Here is a 20,966-nt window from a genome sequence, read left to right on the forward strand (position 1 = left end):
GGAGAGTTCCGGAAGGGTTCCAGGTTCAAGAGTTTCTGTCCCCATGGAATTGAGGTGCACCACCAACCTGGAAACTCTCTGAACCCCAGTTCTTTTAGATCTTCTACATAGATGAACATGTCATCTGCAAACAAAGACAGTCTTATTTCTTCCTTCACAACCTATATACCTTTTATTTTCTTTTCTTGCCTTATTACATGACAAGGACTTCCAGTACAATGTTGACAACAGTGGTGAGGGGGGACGTATCTGCATTGTGTTCACATTGTGTTCCCGTGGTCTCAGTGGGGAAGCTTCAGGTTTCTCACCACTGAGTATGATGTTTGCTATAGGTTTTTTGTAGATATTCTTTATCAAGTGAGGCTACTGAGAGTTTTTATCATGAATGGGTGTTGGATTTTGTCAAATGTTTTTTCTGTATCTATCAATATGATCGTGTGATTTTTCTTTTTAGCCTATTGATGTGATAGATTACATGAATTGATTCTCGAATGTTGAACTAGCGTTGCATACCTACAATGGTGTATAATTCTTTTCATACATTGTTGGATTTGACGTGCTAATGTTTTGTTGAGGAGTTTTGTGTCTATGTTCATAAGAGATACTGGCCTCTAGTTTTGTTTTCTAGTAATGTCTTTGTCTGGTTTAGGTATTAGGGTAAAGCTGGCCTCATAGTATGAATTAGGAAGTATTCCCCCTGCTTTTATCCCTGAGAGAGATTGTAGAGAATTGGTATAGTTTCTCCCTTATACTTAGTAGAACAAATAGTTAATCTTAGCAAATAGGAGGATCAGTCTTGATAGACAAGTACTGGGGATCCAGAGCCCCACCACCTACTCCTCTTTCCCCTGAGGTACCTGTGTGGACCCTTAGGTTTCCATAGAATATGGTTTGAAATCACTGAGCTAGACCATGGATTGATAAAATTCTCTGTAAAGGGCAAGGTGGTAAATAGTTTAGGCTTTGTGGGTCATAGGGTCCCTGTTACAGCTATTCAGCTCAGCCAATGCAGGGCAGAAGCAGCCACAGATAATACATACATTTGAGATGAAAATGTGTCCATGAACTATTTAGTGAAAGGGGCAGCTTACAGAGCATCAGAGCTTTGCTTAAGCGCTTACTGAGTGTCTACTCCACACCAGTCACTGTGCTGAATGATGTATATGGATTATCTTGTTTAATACTCAGAACCACCCTATGATGTAAAGGCAATGGCCTCCAATTTACTGATGGGGAACAGTGACCCAGGTGGATTAAATAACTTGCCAGTAAGATGTGGAGCTGGGATTTAAACCCACACCGCCGAACTCCAGAGCTTGAGCTTTTGAGGCGCCATGGTGTATTGCCGGTTATGTTTACTTACATATATTTACATACGCCTAAAAAGGATCTGGAAGGACAGACACCAAAAAGTGAAGAGGACTTTCTTTGTCAGGTGGAGATTATGATGGCGGGGGAGCGGATAGAAATAAGATTGTTTTATTTGTTTATAATTATTCTGTATCATCATCATAAATTAGAGATTTCCATTAGTAATATAATAACACCAACAAATGAGGCAGTAGGACTTTTTATTTCTAAAGATCTGTCCAATTCTAATCTTCGAGAATCCCTCCCGGCCCCTGCCATTTCTGGAGGGTCTGAGGAAGAGGCGGAGGCCTGAGGTGATGGTGGGAGGGTCTGAGGCGCTGGTCTCTTTGCCCTGGAGGGGCACTTGAAGCTCTTAGGGACTCCAGGCTGCTCCCCCAACCTTTAATCTTTGACCTCTCTGTCCATCCCTCCCTACCATCTTAATGGCTTTTCTGGCATCTCTAATTACCAGGAACATAGAGGGAACCACAGCTCCTCTTTAGACCAAAAAAAGGAGTCAGACACCCACAAACGGCTGCCTCAGGGAGGGTGATTTCCAAATTGGACCCTGGGAGGGGCAGTGACTGAGCAGGGTAGGGGCCAGATCTGATGTGGGGTGTGGCCTGATCGGCCAGGCTCAGTCTTTTTATGGAGCTGTAGGATTCAGGGACATGGTCCCCAAAATGTAGAACGGAGTACCAGCACTGACTGAGCACCTGCCACATGCTGGGTGCTTTCTGGGCATCACCTGTGCGGTAGGTGCCACCTGGGGTGGAGCCACTGTTCCCAGATGAGCAGAGATTGCTAACCTGCCCAGGTTCCCCTGTGTGATGACCACATGCTCTCTGGCCGCAGTCCAGCTCCCTCCACATGGAGCCAGGAACCCAGTCAGTGGGCACAGGAGCAGTGGGGGCCAGGACTGCTTGGCCTTTTCCTGTTCTCTTGGCTTCCACTATCAAAAGGGCATCAACGAAGAGGCTAGTGACCAAGTGGTCTGAGAGCTCCAGCTCTATCCCTGAGGGGTGGGTTGGGGGCTTTGGGATCTTCCTTGTGGGTTGGACCAGGGAGGGTGGTAGGGATGGGAGAGGGAGAGCGCGTTCTGCCTCTGAGGGGCTGCCAAGCAGAAGGGCTAGACCGATGCCCTGTGTGTCAGGACAAACCCAGCCCTGGGTCGTGAGAAGTAGCAAGGGAGGTCAGGGTGGGCTCAATACCACAACTCACCCTCACTGAGCTTTCCAGAGTGGAGTCAGCTGCCCAGGGTGCTCCTTCTTAGGGGTGGTGTGCAGGCCAAGGCTTGGGGCCACCATCAGAGGAAGGGGATGTGGACACTGGGCAAGATGACCAGCCAGGTCTTCTTCCCCAAGATTCTGCAGTGATGATAACAGTAACCACAGTGAGCCCCCTCTGTGTGTATGCAACATCTAATTTCACTCCGAGAAGAAGGTGTGGTTATTATTCCTGTTTTACAGATGAGAAAACTGAGATCCTGGACAGTGAAGCAACCCGCCCAAATTCCTGCAGCTGGGAAACAGCCTGGTTCAGGCTGGCACTGAACCCATCTATCTGTTTGTCTGCAGAGCCTGCATTCTTATCTAAGATCCAGCCTGCTTCTAGCTATCTGGGGATTTATGATTCCAGAAGGATTAGGAAGCTAGGAGCCCACGATAAGCAGACCAGAGAGAGAGAGACAGAGAAAGACAGAGAGAGAGAGAGAGAGCGCGCGAGAGAGAGATTTATTTCCAGAGGCTTCAGTATTTTCTTTCAAGGCTCCAGCTGGTAATCATGAGATTTGCAGACTTTTTCCTTCTTAGGAAGCAGATTAGGAAGCTTGTCCACTTAAACTAAGTGGCCACAGTCCCTAAAGACATAGAAATCTAAAAGCAGCCCTGCGGGACACTCCCCAGAAATTACAGACTCGGGCTTTTTCAGAGACTGGTACTAATTAAAGGAGAATGCCACAGAGAGGGCCGTGACCGGAGCAAACACCCGCTGGCCTCCCACACGGTGCAATGCTTGAAGGTCCATTTTTACTTCTCGTCTGCAGGGTTGAAAGGCCCTACAGCTGCAGATCTTCAGATTTCAGCTTTCAAACTTCAAATTGTATCATTGTGAAAATTTGCTCAAAAAGCTTTATGTGTTGGGGGTCGGGGGAGGGTATAGCTCTGTGGTAGAGCGCATGCCTAACATGCACAAGGTCCTGGGTTCAATACGAGTACCTCCATGAAAAGTAAATAAAAATCTAATTACCTCCCCCTACCACGCCCCCCAAAAGAGCTTTATGTATGGAATTGTTATCCAGTCCAAACTCGTTCTGCTCACTGCACGACATGCCAATAAATCAGGAGATGAGGTATTGGGGCAAGGAATAGCGACTTTATTCAGAAAGCCAGCAGACCAAAAAGACGGCAGACTTATGTCCTGGAGAATTATCATCCCCAAGTCAGAATTCAGGCTCCTTTTATACTAAAAAGGGGAGGGGGTGTGATTTGTTGTTGCCAACTTCTTAGTGTCGAAATCCTTCGTTCTTGCAGCTGTCCATGTAGGTCAGGTCATGATGTTCCTGTTAACCTCCAAAAAGACAAATGTTATTCTCTGTTCTGCAACATTTTGTCTCTTTGTGAATGGGAAAGTGTTATACCCTTAAAGGTCAGAGCTTGAAAATGAGCTATCCTGTCTATTTCAGGCTATAGGAACATTCTTTTACAAAAGGTGCAGAACCAGCATGACTAAGCACAGGAAACAGCACAGGTTTAGAGCTAAAGGAACTGATCTAATATGGAGTCAGGTTTGTTCTTCTCCATCCAGCATTAGGCGTGTGATGATCTTAAGTCTCACAGTAACCAGTAGGTATGTTACAATCCCCATGGTACAGATGAGGAAACTGAGTTGCACAGAAGAATCAGTTACTTTCCTCAGGCCATGTGGTTATTAAGTGGTGGAGGTGGACTTTGAATCCAGATCTGCTGAAGTCGAGAGCGTGGCTTAATACCTCTAGGCTGTAGGAAGAAGCCTGGTAGGTAAAACTATATGTTGAGCTGCCTTGGTTTGGCACATAAGCCTGTGCCCTCTGGAGCCCTTGGGGAACTTGGCCAGCACCAGAGAGCAGTTTAAAAAATTGGCAAGCAAGTCCAGTGTCCACCAACAGTCGAATGAATGACACTTGTGGTACAGCCGTACAATGGGATACTACTCAGTGAGAGGAAGAAACAAACTACTGATACCTTTATAACGTGGGTGAATGTCAAAGTAATTGTGCTGAGTGGAAAAAAACGACAAAAATGAGTACTTTCTGTATGACTGTACTTATGTAAAAGTCTAGGAACTGCAAACTAATTGATACTGACAGAAAGCAGATCCATGGTTGCTTGGGGATGGAGGGAGGGGTGGGAAGGATTATCAAGGGTCCCAAAGAAAGTTTTCGAGGTGATAAATGTCACCACTCTCTTGATTGTGGTGATGGTTTCATGAGTGTGTATGTGCATATTTTAAAACTACATATATGCTTACATTGTGTGCCATTTATTGAATGAAATTATACCTCAATAAAGCTGTTTAAAAAAAACACTCAAAAATCAAAAACTTGTATTTAACAGGAGGCAGAGACAGGAGGTGACTTGCTCAAGCTCACTCAGAGTGGAGGGGCTCCCTTCACGGTCCACACAGTCACAGTGATGGACCCTCTCCCAAGTCCAGTCGCCGGGCTCTGCCTCCAGCTCCCTGGGGGCCAGTGTGGCTTCTCTCCAGCTGTGGGGATGTCAGCACCGGACAAGGTAAGGCTTCGGCCATGGGGTGGGGAGGTCAACAGACGCAAAGGTGGTGGGAGGTTCACCCCAGCAGTCCCAGGAACAGTGAGACCCAGGGTTGGCTCCAGGCTGCTCACACCAGGGACCTTTGAAAAAACGTAAACCTGCTAAAAGGATCAGACAAGGTGATCTCCTCTGTATGATTAACTCAATAAACACCTGCACACCTGCCAGGTATCTGGGTCTGTCCTGGTCCTACAGGGACCGGATGAAGGTGAATGACATTAGTGCAAGGGCAGGATGCACAATGAACAACCCCCAAGTGGCTGCCATTACACAGCCATCAGATATCCCCTCAGTGCCCGTTCTGTGTGGCCTGATTCTTGAGGACAGGACAGACACGTGGACAGGAAGCTCTGCCTCAAGACTGAAGCTAGTGGGATAAATGCTGTGAAGCCAAGAGGAGAAATAAATCACTTCCAGTTGTGGAGAGGTTCCATGGAGGCTGTGGTATGCAAGGGAGGGAAAGGAATTTGTACAGGGAGACAGGAGGTGGTGGGGAGGCAGGCAGGGATCATTCCACTTACGGGGGCAGCAGGAACAAAAGCATGGCACCTGGGAGACCCAGGAGGCGCGGCTGGCTGAGGGGAGGGCGGGAGAGGCTGGGAAGGTGGGCTGGGTCAGGTACTGGCGAAAGCACCGTGGTAACTTGCGGACACAACTGCTCCCCATTCCCACACAGTGCTGTGTGATCTCATTCGCTCCATCAGCTGGGCTGCTGGTGGGCGCGGGAGCTTCCTCAGCTCCTTGGGGGCCTCAAAGGACAGAACCCAGGACCTCGGCTGGAAACCTGGATTCCAGCAGGGCTGGGGGGTAGGGGTACGGAGAAGAGCCAAAGGAAAGGAACTCCTTCAAGGACCACTCGCCCTAAGAGGAACCAGCATCTCCACCCTGGGGCGTTCCCAGTGGGCCAGCCAGCCTGAACCAGGTCTCTTGGGAAGCTTGAAAATGGAAAAACTCGAGTTCAGACTCCCAGGGCCCACAGAAATGTGATGGTCAGATCCAAAGGACACTGCCATCTTGTGGCAAAGAAGCCCAGATACCAGGAGGGTTGGGAGAGTCCCTGTGCCCCCAAGGGACCACGGAGGTAGAAATGGCTGAGACTTGTTTTAACACTCTCGTATCGGGACCCAAATTTTGCCAGCACACAGTTTAGAGTGGAAACAAAATCTTCCTTAAGGCCCCTGAGGTGCAAGTGTTGTGCATTGTACATATGAGGAAACCACCTCTGGAAAAGATGAGGTGACTGGTCCCTGAGGTCACAGGTGGCCAAGGCCAGGGCCAGGTCTCATCCCAGCTCCAGCAGGGCTTGTCCCCAGTCACTGCCCAGCAGATGGTCAGAGCAGCAATTCTCAACGTGTGGTCCCCGAGACCTTTCAGAAGGTACACGACGTCAAAACTTTTCCTGTAAGATGCCTTTTTCTTTCCCTTACAATCATGCAGTGAAGTTTCCAGAATCTAAATGCTGCACAATGATCTCATCTCGTCCTGATGGCTACTGGGATATGTGCTTGTGTATTTTTGTGTTTCAAAAATTCCTGTTTTAATTTCTAATATGGCATAACCCACATAACCGTAAGATCTTGAAGATACTCAGTAATTCTTTAAGAGTAGAAAAGGATCCTAAGGTGAAAAAGTTTGAGAGCCACTGGTTTAAAGGAGTATTTTTTAAACAAAAAGCTACACAAACTAAAACATTCCTGCTGTTCTGATATAACTGAATCAACTCTGTGAGACACTGACTTTTAGGCTGACTGGAACTCTGCCATTTCTACAGATCTTTGATTAATTAAATACACACACAAAATATACGTGAATAGCGAATGTCCACTGGGTGGTATCTAACTGGCCGGCACTGCTCTGGGTGATTTACCTGTGCCGCCTCATGCAATCCCCACCATTTGCTGGTACAACTTCTATGCCCGTGGACAAGGAGCAGTCAAGTGCACAGCTTTGCAGTATGGAGCCTGGACTCTATCCCAGGCAGTCTGCCTTCACTGCCTCTTCCTTGTGTTCTAACTGCCTTAAGATTTTACATCCCTTAAATGCAATTCACTTGACAGAAAAAAGTTTTCCAAAATGTAGGGTCCAAGAAAATAGTGAAAAGAAAAGGGATCACCAATCTGACCCAACACCTTTACTTTATAGATGAGGAAAAGTGAGGCCCAGAGAGGGGAAGTGACTTGCAAAAGATCACACAGCAAAGAGTCAGAATCCACCGGGCCTCTAATGCCCAGTTGGGAGCTCTTAGAACTCCAACCTAAGCAAGCACTGAAATTATCTCCCTCACAGCAACATGTGAGCAGCACAGCAAATAAGCCAGTGACAATAAGAACACGCAAGAGACATCTCCAGTGAAAGCAGCTTGACTTCATTGCAGGGGAACTACAGAGCAGCAGGGTGAGTGAGGGTCTCTGCAGGAACTCCCATCGCTGAGCAGGACTGCCAGATCCTGGATCTGTCTGGAAGGCAGGAGAGGGTCAGCGTCCTGAAAGAGGTGGAACAAGGCGCCATCTGCTGTGCACATGGAGACATTACAAGAGCAGTAAAGGTTCACTAGGAGGCCGTTGTAGGGGTGAGGTGGGAAAGCTTGGTGCTGGAGCAGGATGAGAACCCCCACGTCCAGCCCAGCACGCTGCTCCAGTCAAGACTGTTATACTCAGTTTGCCCGGATCCCCTTGGCCTTGCTAAGCCGATGACCGCCGAGGCCCTCTTCTGGGAAACTCCCAGGGCTGCTGGGACAGCTGCCCTGGTCTGTTTCAATTTATACTGGGAAGGGAGCGAACAAAATCACGAGTAAACATCTCTGCCCAGAGCCAGATGATCAAGAGTTCATAACCAGTAAACGTTCTATCTTTGGTGCCCAAACCTGGCTTCAAATCAGTCATCAAAATCAGGGAAGCCTCATAAAACAGACTCAGAGACAGGCTGCCTGGGTGTGCAGGGTAAAGCTTGTTTGATCAACGAGTGAGTCTCACCCAGTGCAGAGTATCTGCATCTCTGGGAGCCTTTCCGTACTACACACGGTTACTGACAGATGCACACGTGAAATTCTGTGCTGCTGCAATCTGCTGTGAAGTTACATGGGGTGGGGATAGCAGGCCATAGAGGAAATGATGGCAGTGACTTGATGACAGCTGGATGTGGGTGGTGGGCACATGGAGATTCATTTTACTGCCCTACTTGCATAGGTTTGAAACTGCCTATAACAAAAAAAAGCTAAAATAAGTCGATTCTATGAGAACTACCCAGCTATAGAAAGGAATGAAGTACTTATACATGTTAAGTTTGGGTGAATCTTGAAAACATTATGCTGAGTGAAAGAAGCCAGACACCAAAGGTCACACGATGATTCCTTTTATGTGAGACATCCAGAATAGGTGAGTCCAGAGGGGACAGAAAGCAGATTAGTGATGGCCAGGGGATGGAGAGAGGGGGCAGTGGGAGTGACTGCTTAAATGTATACAGAAAGTTTTTCTAGGGTGATGAGAAGTTTTGCAGCTAGAGAGAAGTAGTAATTGCACTGAATACACGAAGTGCCAATGAATGGTACACTTTAAAATGGTTAACTGCATGTTGTGTGAATTTCATCTCAATTAACAAAACATACTATGAGCAAAACACACATTAAGCTATGCATGGTTTGCAACTGGCAGGTTATTAGTTTTTTAGTTCAACAAAATTCACATGCTAAGGCCAGGAGTTTCCAATTCAGGGTGTCCACACTGGGGGTCCCCTATGTGTGTAGCCAGCTGAGGAAGTTTTTCCTCTTCCCTCCCTCCACCCTCCTTGTCACAGAGACCTTTATAAACATAATATTGCATGGAGGCCCAATATAAAACAGAGCTACTTGGGACAGATGGAAGGGCCCAGAGTCCCTCCCACCCACCCCCCCAAAAAACCTAGGGATGCAGGAACCATGTGATGAACACCGGTATGGTGGAAACATTATTCTCCCTTTAAGGGTAATCCTTCATCTTCAGAGGGATTTCACAGTCACCCCCACAAGGCAGGAAAGCAGGGTAGAGGCTGCAGCTCCATTTTACAGATGGGAGGACTGAGTCTCAGGAATAAAAGTGTCCAAAGTCACAGTGTGAAATGAGGACAGAGCTAAAATTAGAATCCTAGCATACTGCTTATTCATCCCAGATCATTCCCAAACATGGTTGTATCCATGGGCAGAAAGGGGACCAGGGAGCCAGACATACCTGACATCTCATGATTTGTACATGATGTCACCAGATACACAGGACACTCCCACAGCTCAGATTCGAATGCACATCTTTAGGAAAGAGGCTGTACCTGCAGGTCATTGTCAGTTGTAGCAGGCCTCTGCCTGGGGAGCTGAGGACCATGCACAGGGACAATGCTACCAGCCACTACAGAGCTCCAATTCAAGAGGCCGGACTCTCACCCTGCCCCTGCTACTCATCTGTGTGGGGCTGGTCCAGACACTGTCTCTCTCCAGGCCTCCTTTCTCTCAATTATGGTGAGAGTACTGAATAGCATCAGAGATGTGGCGATTGTAATTCATGCATGAAACGCACTATATGGGGTAGGAGGGCTGTGCTGTGGAGGATCCTGAGGCTGTGGCTGGGCACAGAGGGAAGGAATACTGGATGTGTGAGTCAAGTCTGCCCTGCTTCCACAGTGAAGGGTGCTGGCACAGTGCCACTGACTTGCCTTTCCAGATTGTGTAAAATCCAAGGGAACATCCAGGTAAACACGCTGCTGTTTTTTCTCTTTGTTTTTGTTGTTTTTCACTTTTAACAGCTTTATTGGAGGTGTAACTGACATGCTATACACAGATATATTTTGAGTGTGATAATTTGCAACTTATGAAATGAATATATCCACATACCATCACCCCACTCGAGATAATGAACATATCCAACCCAAAAGTTTCCTCCTGCCCCTTCGTAATCCTTCCCTCCAGCCTCTCCTTGCCACCCCACATCATCAGGCAGTCACGGATCTGCTTTGGTTGCAACAGATAACTTTGCATCTTTTTAGAATTTTATTCATACAGTATAGTCTCTTTTTTCCTGGCTCCTTTCACTCACTAGAAGTGAGATGCATGGCTGATGGTATTCAGCTGTATGGCTGTACCACAATTTGTTTATTCACCTGGTGATGGACACTGGGTTGTTTTCAGTTTTTGGCTATTACAAGCAAAGCTGCTATCAGTATTTACATACAGGTCTTCACATGGACACGTCCTTTCCATTTCTCTTGGGTAAATACCTCACAGAGGAATGGCTGGCTTTTCAGAAACTACCAAATTGAGCACGCTGTTGCTTTTGCACCAGTCTGGGCAGAGGGCATGCTCAAGAAGTGGATAACGGTTCCAAGTGGGGACAGAGGCCAAGGAGAAATAACTTACCTGGTCACTGCACAGGACCACAAGACCCAGGGCGTAAGTGTCACCTCTGATGGGACAGTTAACTTGGCACAGCAAAAGCCACACTGCTCAAGGCCATATGCTCTAAACTTAAACCCTGCTGCTGATGAAATGTACCCCCAAGTCATAGAGGGGTCCCTGGGATACATCATGCAGTGCTCAGTCTACTCACAGGGGGGCTGAAAGGAGCCCCTGAGCTTGTCATTTGCGTTTGGTAATGACATATCTCGTTGAGGTGCCGGGGCCTCACTCACCTGCCACTTTGGTCCATCCTGCAAGCCAGGGGCCTGGGCCTTCACTACTTGGGGCCGAGGTAGGAAACAGCCTTTCCTGTTTTCCCTAGGGTCTCCAGCAGAGTGTCCACGCTGTGCTTGGAGTCGACGCAGACCTTCTTGTTGGGCAGGTCAATGTCAAACTGAACTCCTGCAGGAAGAGCAAGTAGGGGTGGGGAGGGGGGAGATGCTCCCAGTCAGGCTCCTGAATTATTCACAACCACCCTCCTCTTTCCTCTAGACCAGGGATCAGCAAACTTCTCCTGAAAAGGACCAGAGAGCATATGTTCTAGGCACGGTGGGCTGCACGAACTCTGCTGCATAGTCTTCTGTGTATTGTCTTTACAACCGTATAAAAATGTAAGAGACCACTCTCCGCTGCCCAAAAACAGGTTGTGGGCTAGACTGGGCCCAAGAGCTGTAGTTTGCCCATCCCTGCTCTAGACCAGGGCTTCTGTTAAGTTTCTTTCTTAGTTGCAGAAGTAATACAGACAAACCATTAAAAAAAAAGGAGGGGGGCAAACATTTCTGAATAAAATTTAAAATTGTAAGGGGCCCCCTACTATTTCCTACCTCTCAGGATCACTGTGAACAGCAGGGCCCCTGCCCAGTCTTTCTCTGATGGACAAATGGGAAGTAATTTCCCGAAGTGGCATCATACTATGTAAACGGGTCTTACTGTATTTCACTTTCCAATGTCCAGGATGTCTTGCCATCTCAGTACATACAGACTTACTTCATTCTTTTTTTTAACAGCTACCCCATATTCCCCACTGTGGATGACCCACACATCTCAATCTCCCACTGAAGGATACTGAGATTGCTTCCAATTTCTCACTATTATCACAACAGCGCTATAGTAAACATACTTGAACGCATCTTAGGAAACTTGTGAAAATATGCCTATACCATGAATTCATAGAATGAAAACTGTGGGGCAACAGGTTGGCATGTTTCAAATGTAGCATAGATTTTGCAAAACTGCACCCCTAAAGGGCCGTGCCCTTTTAAAGCCCCCTAGTGGCACACAGGAATATGTGGAATGGGTCTCGCTGAGACAACAGAATACAGACAGGAGGCCCCTGACAGGTCTCAGGCCTGGCTTCACCACGGACTGGCTGGGTCCTGCCAATCACAGGCCTCGGTTTCCCCATCGGTTACATGAAGGAGTTGGGGTCGGCCAGCCCTCATGGGCTTTCCAGTTCAAGTATGCCCAGCGCTGCCTATCTGTGGCCCCATCAGCTCAGACAACCCTTCTGACCTTTCTCAGGATGCCATCCAAGTGGAGAGAAGAGTGGAAGATGGGTAGAAACTCATCCGAGCTCAAAGGCAAATCCTCCAGCACTAGCAAAGGGGCCTCAAGAAGCACAGGGCACAGGACTTAGTCCTGCCCTTGGACTCTGTACCAAATGGATACTGGGGGTGGGGGAGTACAGTGGATCCTGGCTGTACTCTGGGCTCTGTCTTTTGGTTTAGATGTGTCTCCCTCCTCTTTGGAATAAATATTTGAGTGGCATCAGAGAGCTGCAAGACCCTCTGGGATCACATGACCCAGTGGATTTCAAGCTGTGTGCCCTGAAGCCCGCAAGTGTCCTGGAGCCGGCAAGAGCGAAAGCAGGCCTGCCCTCCCTTCACCCAGAGCAGCCACTTGTATAGCAGAGTTCCATGCTGAAAGCATCCACAGCAAAGCTGAGAGACGGACGTTCCCAGAGCGCAGCTGGGGAAGGCCGGCCCCGGGGAGAGGAGGCCATGGTCACACGGCGGGTGGGCAGCCAGGTACTTCCCACTGTTTCAGATTCTTTCAAGTTCAGATCTCAGTTACAGTCTAAAACCAGCCATGGACTCACTCCCTGTGGGACTGTGAGCAAGTTTCTTCCCCTCCCAGGCCCTGGTGTCAACATCCTCCATTCCTCAGGCAGCAAGTACGGCTCAGAGGACTGCAGTGAGTGCTAATGAGATGACATCCACGTGAAAATCCGTGGCAAATTGGGTGTTATTATTATCTACGGTTTTAAAAATGAACATCTTAGAAGACTGACTGCCCTAGCACCACCAGAATCTGATCACAGGTCTGTCATGGAACCCCAGGACCAGACCCCAGCCTGAGAACTGAGGGGGCTGGAGGACAATAATGGTTTTCTGTGTCCAAAAGAGGGACTTCAGGAGTTCTGCACATGACTGATCCAATATTTCTTACAGTCTTAAAGCTTTTAAAATCTTAATTGAAAATGACAGTCAAACATTTCCATAACAAAAGTTACCACACTGCAGATGAGCAGGACTGCCAACATTTTAACTAGTACTGCCGGGGTTCTGCTGTGGCCAAATTCTAGCTCTGCCACTTATTGGCTGTGTGATCGCGATAAGTTAGTTAACCTCTCTGAACTTCAGTTCCCTCCTGCTTGAAATGGAGGCACTCAAAGAAGCTCCCTGAAATGTTTGTGGTGAGGATTAAATGACGTGCTCCACAGAAGCCACTGAGCAGAGTACTTGGCACATGCTCAATATTCAATACATTTTGGTTTTATTATTATCAGCCCTGTCTGCATGCATTTGAACAAGATATAAGTGTATGGGTGTCCCTACCCCGCCCCTCACCACAGGCCACTCACTCACCTCCCAGCTTGTTGAGGACCCGAGTGACTGCATTAGAGCAGCCTTCGCAGGTCATGTCCACGGAGAACTCGTGCTTCTGAAACAAAAGGGACCATGAGCCAAGTCCTGCAGAGGGGCCCCCACACCCCACTCACAGGCCAAGACAGAGGGCAGGGAGTCAGCAGGATCGGCTATGGGCTGCCTCTCCCATAGGCTGTTTCTGAGCCCCACTCTCTTCAGCTGCACAGTGGAGTAACTGAGAGCTTCTGTATCTCGCAGACTGTGTGTTAAAGGAGAGAATCCCTACGAATCTTCCAGTGGTGTCCAGCGCACAGCGAGGAGAATCACCTGGGGAGTTAACTTAAGATGTTGGTTTCTAGTCTCACCTTCAAAATCCTGATTCTCCAGCTAGGGGGTTGCCTCAGGATCACTAATAACTGATGTGGGTGGGCCCCATACTCTGAGCAATGTTGATCTGCTGTCTTATTTATGCATCAGAAGATCATTTTCTGCATTAGAATCACCTGGGAGTTTGCAACAATGATAGGTTCTGATCAGCAAGCCTGCGCAGGGGCCTTTTAATGGCCAGTAAGCTGCCCTGGTGAATCTGAAATACTGAGACCACTGCCCGAGCAACTCAGAGGCAGCACCTGAGTCCTGGGAAGGGAAAGGATTTGCCTGCGCGCCCAGCGAGCTGCAGCTGGGCCGGTCAGGGAACCCAGGCTCCTGGACTCTCCATGTGGCCCAACATCCTACAGTCTCCAGGATAGCCAACCAACCTGACGGCAAGCTCCCAGATGATGAGGCTTTGTTCAGTTCACTGCTGCACCCTCAATACTGGGAATACTGCCTGGCACAGAGTAGGTGCTTAACACATTTTGTTGAGTGAATAGATGATTAACACAGCTGGTGGAAGACTTCTGGGTCCTTCCTTTGCTTTCAAAGATGACTTATGCCAATACTTCCTTTATGTTAAATCTCTGGAACAAGACCTGGCTTCAGATCCCAGCTCTGGTGGCACTTAGTGGTCACTGTGTGACCATGAGTAAGTTACTTAACTCCTCTGTGTCTTGGTTTCTGTAGCTGCAAAAATGGGATGAGAGTCCCTCCCCAGGTTGGTGAATGGGGTGAACATAGGATTTTAAGCATGGTAAGCAGCATGCAAGATGGCCCAGCGATCTCAGACTCCTGGTTATTTATGCCCTTGAACAGTCCCATTCTACAATGTCTCATGGTTGGCCTGTGTGTCCAGTAGAATATGGCTGAAGTGACGTTAAATGCCCTCTGAGGGTAAGTCAGAAAAAACACCGTGGCTCCTGCCTTACTCTCTCTCTGGGGTCATTCACTCTGGAGGAAGCTGGCTTCCCTCACGCAACCCTACGGAGAGATGCACATGGTGAGGAACTGAGTCCTCCAGCCAACAGCCGTGTGACAGCACCATCTTGGAAGCAGAGCCGCCTTCAAATGACCACAGCCCTGGACACATCTTCACTGCAGCTTCATGAGAGACCCTGAGCCAGAACACCAGCTAAGCAGCTTCCAGACTGCTGACTCTCAGAAACTGTGAGTTAAATTTGTTGTTTTAAACCACTAAGTTTTGGGGTAATTACTCAGAAACAATAGATAATTAATGTTAGGAAAAGAGACTGGAGCCTAGTCGTAGGTTCTGGGGTAAAAAGTTAGCTGTTGGATTATCATTATTAGTTTGTTCTACTTCCTGCTTTTCTGTCCCTTTAAAAAAGCTTGGCTACATTTTTCATGGAGCATTTCAAATCTATTACTTCAACTGGAATTCGGAGCACAGCACTGTATCTGATTGGAAGACCTCAGGCAAAATCCCTGCCCTTAAGGGCCCCAGTCCCCTTTTCCATACCAAAAACCCATTAGCCAATTCAGTTTTCTCAGCCCCGGTGCACATAAGAATCATGGGGAGACTTGGGGACCGTGCAGCCCTGCAGGCAGCTGCCTCAGTCGGCTCTGTAGCTCTGGGTGGGCCCCAGGACTCTCCATTTTTAACCCCCTGGGGTGAGACAGGGAGGCAAAACCACACACGTGAGACAAACTGGTCTAAGTGGCTTCTCAAGCTCTTTCCAAGTCTCGAAACATCTTTGGGTCTGGATTATTATCATGCTGTACAGGAGAAACTGAGGCCAAGAGTTAAGCAGCTTGGTTTTCCAATGCTGAATTACCTAACCATCAAGACCAGGAACCCCGGGGGCGGGGTATAGCTCAGTGATAGAGCGCATGCTTAGCATGCGTGAGGTCCTGGGTTTAATCTCCAGTTCTTTCCCCCTCTCTCTATATATAAACACACACACACACACACACACACACACACACACACACACACACACACACACATAAACTATATATATAAATAAATAAACCTAATAACCCCCCCCCCCAAAAAAAGATCAGTAGACCATTACTTTATTCAGGCCAAATCTGCAAAATCTGCTTTAAGAAAACGGTTTCTAGCGAGGATTCCAAAGTCTTGTCCTTAACGTGTGGTATCTCAGATGAATGGTATCAGCATCACCTGGGAGCTTGCAGAAATGCAGAATCTCAGATCCCACCCCAGGTCTCCTGAAGCAGAATCCTCATTTTTAACAAGACACCCAGTTTATTCCTGCCCACGTTATACTTTGACGTTCTATTCTAGAACAAAAATTGGCAGATTCCAGCTTGCCTGCGACCTGATTTTATATAGTTTTACTGGAACATAACTAAGTTATTCGTTTACTTTCATACTACAATGGCAGAGTTGAGTGGTTGGAACAGACCATATGGTTCCAAACTTATCTACTATCCTTAGGTATTTACTATCTGGCCTTTAGAGAAAAAGTTTGCTGACTCCTGCTCTAGAATAATCTTATCATCTGTCTGGTGGGGAGGGTATAGCTCAGTGGTAGATTGCACACCTAGCATGTACAAAGTCCTAGGTTCAATTCCGAGTACCTCCATTGAACAATAAATAAGAAAATAAACCTAATTACCTCCCCATCATAAAAATTTAAAAATTAAAAAACAAACAAAAAGAATAACCTTATCTTCAGTGTGTTGCACCTGTACACGCATCCAAAGCTTTAACGGTTTGCAAGGCCAATGTAAAACCCAAATCTACTGAATGCTCACTATTTGCAATGCTCTTTATATAGTATCTAAGTCAGCCCTCACCCAGTCTAGAAAGGGAGCTAATCACCCTACTATATTCAGGAGAAAACTGAGGTTCCAAGGGTTAACGCAGCTGCCCAGTCACGTGCTGAGGCTACGGTGTGAACCCAGGCTTTTCTGGGTCCAAGGACACCCTGCTGGTTTTGGACCAGCAGATAGGGCTGCCACATGCCATAACTATGACTCTTAGCAGAGCCCTGAGATGGGAATGGCTTGTGAAGTTTTTGCTTCCCAAGGACCTAAGGTCAACAGAGCTCTAGAGCTCTCTGTCGTAGGCTATAGAGAGCAGGTCTCCTTTCATCCTTCAGGGTACAGAGGTCAGAGGCTTCCAGGGTGGCAACTGTTACAATTCAGTGCTTTCTCCACCACTGGGTTGCAAAAAGTAAATGGACAGAGTAATTCTTTACAGAGAATCCCCAAACCAGCCCCACTTTTTACTCTGCACAAACCCAGCCCCTCAGAGCCTCTGCTCTGTCGCTTATAAAACAGGTCCCATAAAGTAGATGAAAGGGCCCAGTTGTCTGCGCAGTTCTTTAACAGAATCTCAGAACTGGAAGGGCAGAAATAGAACGGGTCACGTTGCCCAGCCTCCCTCCCCTCTTTACGAAATTCTTTCTCCAATATCCGGGACATTCAGTCTTTGAACACCCTGATGGTTGGGAATATGGGAACATAGTAATGTGAGAGTACCTACTATGTACCAGGCATTGTCCATGAATTATCTTGTTTAATCATCACAACAACTTCATGAGGTAGGCATTATTATTATCCTCTATTTTCCCCAAATTTTGGGGGGGGATTAGGTTTATTTATTTTAATTTTTTTTTTTTTAATGGAGGTACTGGGGATTGAACCCAGGACCTTGTGCGTGCTAAGCACATGCTCTACTACTGAGCTCTACCCTCCCCCCCATTATTATCCCTCCTTTACAGATGAGGTTAGGTCACTCGCTCAGGGTGACACAGCTGGTTAGTGAGTAGCAGGGCCTACACTGGATATAGTGCCCGAAGCCTAAAATCTCACCCACTGTGGTCCTTGTTAAAATTGAGTTGAAACCTGCCTGCCTACAGTTCTACCCTACTTGTCCTAGGTATACACAGAGCTACCATTTCTTGGGGACTAGCTACGTCAGTGGCTGGTGCTATGTATTTTACTGGCATTTTTTCCAGTTAATATTAACGACAGTCCTGTGAGGTCAGTTTTAATCCCCATTTTACAGGTGAGGAAATCAAGGCACCACAGGTATAGCAGCTTGCCTGAGCACCCAGTTGGCAAGCTGGGGCACAGATTTTTCAAAGAGGTTTCTGAGATTCCTAGTGTTTGTCTGAGAAACCTCTCCGGAGACACACTCTCCCTCTTCCAGTTTCGGTGACAGTCACTTGACTAATACTCTTTCACCTTCAGCTGTTCATCTCGTGATATGGTGCCAAGTGCCCTCTTCATTCTGATCATCCAATCTGGTGGGTCTTTTACTTGTCAAAATCTCCGGAAGTGAACGCAGACTTGAGCGACCCTCAAGCTGGCCTTCCCCTCACAGCCATCTCCCGCAAAAACCCAGTAGCCTCCACCATCCTGGTCCCAGGGTGATAAATGCTGTCCTCTAACATTGCCACAGGTAGATTTGTTCAACTGGGAGGGCTGATGTCAGGTTCTTTGTCCATACTTTGTGTTGTCTGAGGATTTGTCTCAAGGCACCTGGCAAGACCCAAGGGAAGTGACACCTGAGATGTTTGTGGCCTGACCCAGGGGGCCTCTGGCTCACCTGTCAGCTCCCCCAAGCTAGGCTGCTAAGACACAGGGCACCTGCAGGACACCTCTGGGTACCTAGTTGGAGCAAAGCCATAAAACTAGGCACCCCGGGGGATGTCATGTGCTAAACACATGAGTCCATTCAGGATCTCCGAGATGCAACTGAGACCAGAGCTTCCTCCTAAGCCGGTATGACTAGTTTGTTGGGCATCTGGCATGTGCTCAGGCCAGGAGAGACGGGAGCCTGAAGATAAGGGGCTTAATCCTGGCCACACCCAACTCCCAACACTACCTGAATAAAAGACTGGGCTTTTAATTTTTTTAATCTGCAAAAGGCCTTAGTTTTTTTACCTACAAAATGAGGCCATGAGCAACCGTGCATAATTGACCATAAGACTGATTGAGCTGCTAAGGTGGGCTAAGACCTGCTCATTCCTTCCCCAAACTCTGCCACTGGCAACTGGTGACTTTGGGCAGGTCCCTGAACCTCTCTGGAGCTCATGGGTTCAGGTTCATAAAGTGACATAGGAAAGGTTAAAAGCACTGTCTCCACTCAGTGTCGCCCAATGCTGACCTGAAAGAGTGGGCAGGGGAAGGGAAGAAAAACGCGGATTTCTTAACACTTGCCCTGTCCGAGAGACAATAGCCACCCCATCCCCCTCTTTCAGGCCAGCTCCCCGGGAAGGGACCTTCAGGTGAAAGGCGCAGGGACCAGGCATCCCAGTTCTGACTCGCCACCAACTCCCTGTGTGATCTCGGGTGACTCTCTGCCCCTCTCTAGGTCTCAGTTACCCCGTCTATGCATGGAAGGTTTGGGCTTGTACTCGCTTGGAGGCCTTGCACCTTCGATGTTCTGAAGCCTGACTCTGAGATAAAACGCCCTTTGGATCCGATTTTGCAAGGGGTAGAAGAAGCTGGGGGCTGAGTGGAGAAGGGTGAGAAGAGGGGCAACAGCTCCGGCCGCGTCCTGAGCACCTGAAGAGCGACCTCTGGCCAAGCGGCGGTGCAGGCGAGGCGCCAGCCGGAGGCCCCGGGTCCGCGCGGGGCGGGGGCAGCGCGACCACTTACCGGCATGACTGAGGTGGTGGCGGCAGTGGCGGCGGCGACGCCTTCCCCCGCTGTGAGCGCTGGCGCGACTGTGCTTCCGGGTGTGGGCGCCTGCAGGAGCGGCCCTCCGCTCCCGGCCCCGCCCCTCCGGCCTCTCGGGCGGGCAGCTGCCTGAAGGCGATTGGCGTGTCTGCCTCCTTCCGGCCGGGGCGGGGCCTCTGGACACCAGCCGCGTCTGAGGGAGGCGGTGGGAGGGACGCAGGGCTCGTCTGCCTTGCCTGTTGGCCACGTTTAGGACGGCTGCTCCATGCCAGGCTTAGACAAGGGGCTGGGAATACGGGAACCTGTGGTGAACTGGACAGACCCCGTCCCTCCCTAAAGGGACAATCTCATTTATTCGCTCAGTCAATATTTATTGATTACCAGCCATGGGCCGGCACTGTACTAGGCATCCAGGGTGCAGTAGTGGAAAGATACAGCCTAGTAGGGAGCCAGGGACGCAGGCAATGATAATGCAGTGTTAAAAGAGCTGTGTCATGGGAGCATAGAAAGGATCTCTAACTCAGAACGGAGGGAGTGGGGGCGGTTCATGAAGAGAGGAGGAAATTAAAGGGGGAAAGTACTCATTCATCTGAAGACGGAATAGGGGCTATTTGGGAAGGAGGGAGGCAGAGGGAATAGCATGCAAGAGTTGAAAGACACGAGAGGGTATTGCTGGGGAGGCAGAGATATTAAGACTGAGAGGCAGGCACAGAGAGAGATGGAGAAATGAAGCTACACTTGAGACCCACGGCCATGAGTGAAGGCAAAAGGAGGCAGAGATGCTCTAGGACACTTAGAAAAACAGGCATACCAAGATGCAGAACTTCAGACACACACACACACACACACACACACAGTACCAGGATGGTTCTGTCCTTGGAATATCCAAGGACTTTTTTGGGGTGGTGGGGGGGTCCGTCTTAGTAGTTTGAAAAGTCTTTCGTCAAAGAAAAGAAAAAAATCTCTCGTCAATAGAACTACTTGGGAAGCTTACTAAAAACTCAGATTTTTAGCTTCTCCCTAGATGCGCTGTCCCCTAATATCCAGGTATACTTTTAGTCCCCCTCCTCCTCCTAGTTTGGAGAACCACTCATTGAAGAAAACTATAGTCTTAATACATGGAATCCTTTTGAGAAAGTGTGCTGGTTGTTGATTTACTGTCTCTTAGCTCCAATTCATCCTTTGTGCCTGCTTGTGAAAATCTTGACCTTTGAAACAATGTTTTTCCTTTGCCTGATGGCAGGATGGTAAACTTTGCCAGTAAAGGCTCTGGAGAGACACTGGAGGAGGAAAGGTTTTCCTTTCGGATTCCAGCATGCTCACTCTCCCGGCTCTTGCAGTACCTGTGATTGGCCTCTGCGCCCTTCTGAGGACAGCTTCCCTGACACGAGGCCAGGTATACAGGGACCAGCACCCAGCACCTTCTCCCAATACCTGCCCAGCTTACATGCTTTCATAGCACAGTAAGTCCAGTGAGATGATTCTCTGTGAGCAGCTTTCTCCAGCATCCTAGAGGGCAGTTTTCCAGCCTAG

The 20,966-nt window shown here is 48.4% G+C and overlaps 1 protein-coding gene across 7 annotated transcripts; it reads right to left on the reverse strand.

Annotated features, from left to right (window-relative positions):
- Window positions 1-3,701: 3,701 nt before the first annotated feature.
- Window positions 3,702-19,547, reverse strand: ATOX1 (antioxidant 1 copper chaperone). Of its 7 annotated transcripts, none has more exons than XM_074360957.1 (4): window positions 19,413-19,547; window positions 13,443-13,518; window positions 10,809-10,977; window positions 3,702-3,910 (listed from the first exon to the last, which is right to left on the reverse strand). In XM_074360957.1, exons 1-3 carry the CDS (start codon window positions 19,416-19,418, stop codon window positions 10,853-10,855), a joined length of 207 nt encoding a protein of 68 aa, XP_074217058.1. In that variant the 5' UTR covers window positions 19,419-19,547; the 3' UTR covers window positions 3,702-3,910; window positions 10,809-10,852. The 7 variants fall into 7 exon arrangements, with proteins under 7 accessions (XP_074217058.1, XP_074217059.1, XP_074217061.1 ...); XM_074360958.1 differs by having other exon boundaries at window positions 3,702-3,918; XM_074360960.1 differs by lacking the exon at window positions 3,702-3,910 and adding an exon at window positions 4,849-5,239.
- Window positions 19,548-20,966: the final 1,419 nt, after the last annotated feature.

This window comes from Camelus bactrianus, chromosome 3, assembly GCF_048773025.1.
Source record: "Camelus bactrianus isolate YW-2024 breed Bactrian camel chromosome 3, ASM4877302v1, whole genome shotgun sequence".
NCBI lineage: Eukaryota > Metazoa > Chordata > Mammalia > Artiodactyla > Camelidae > Camelus > Camelus bactrianus.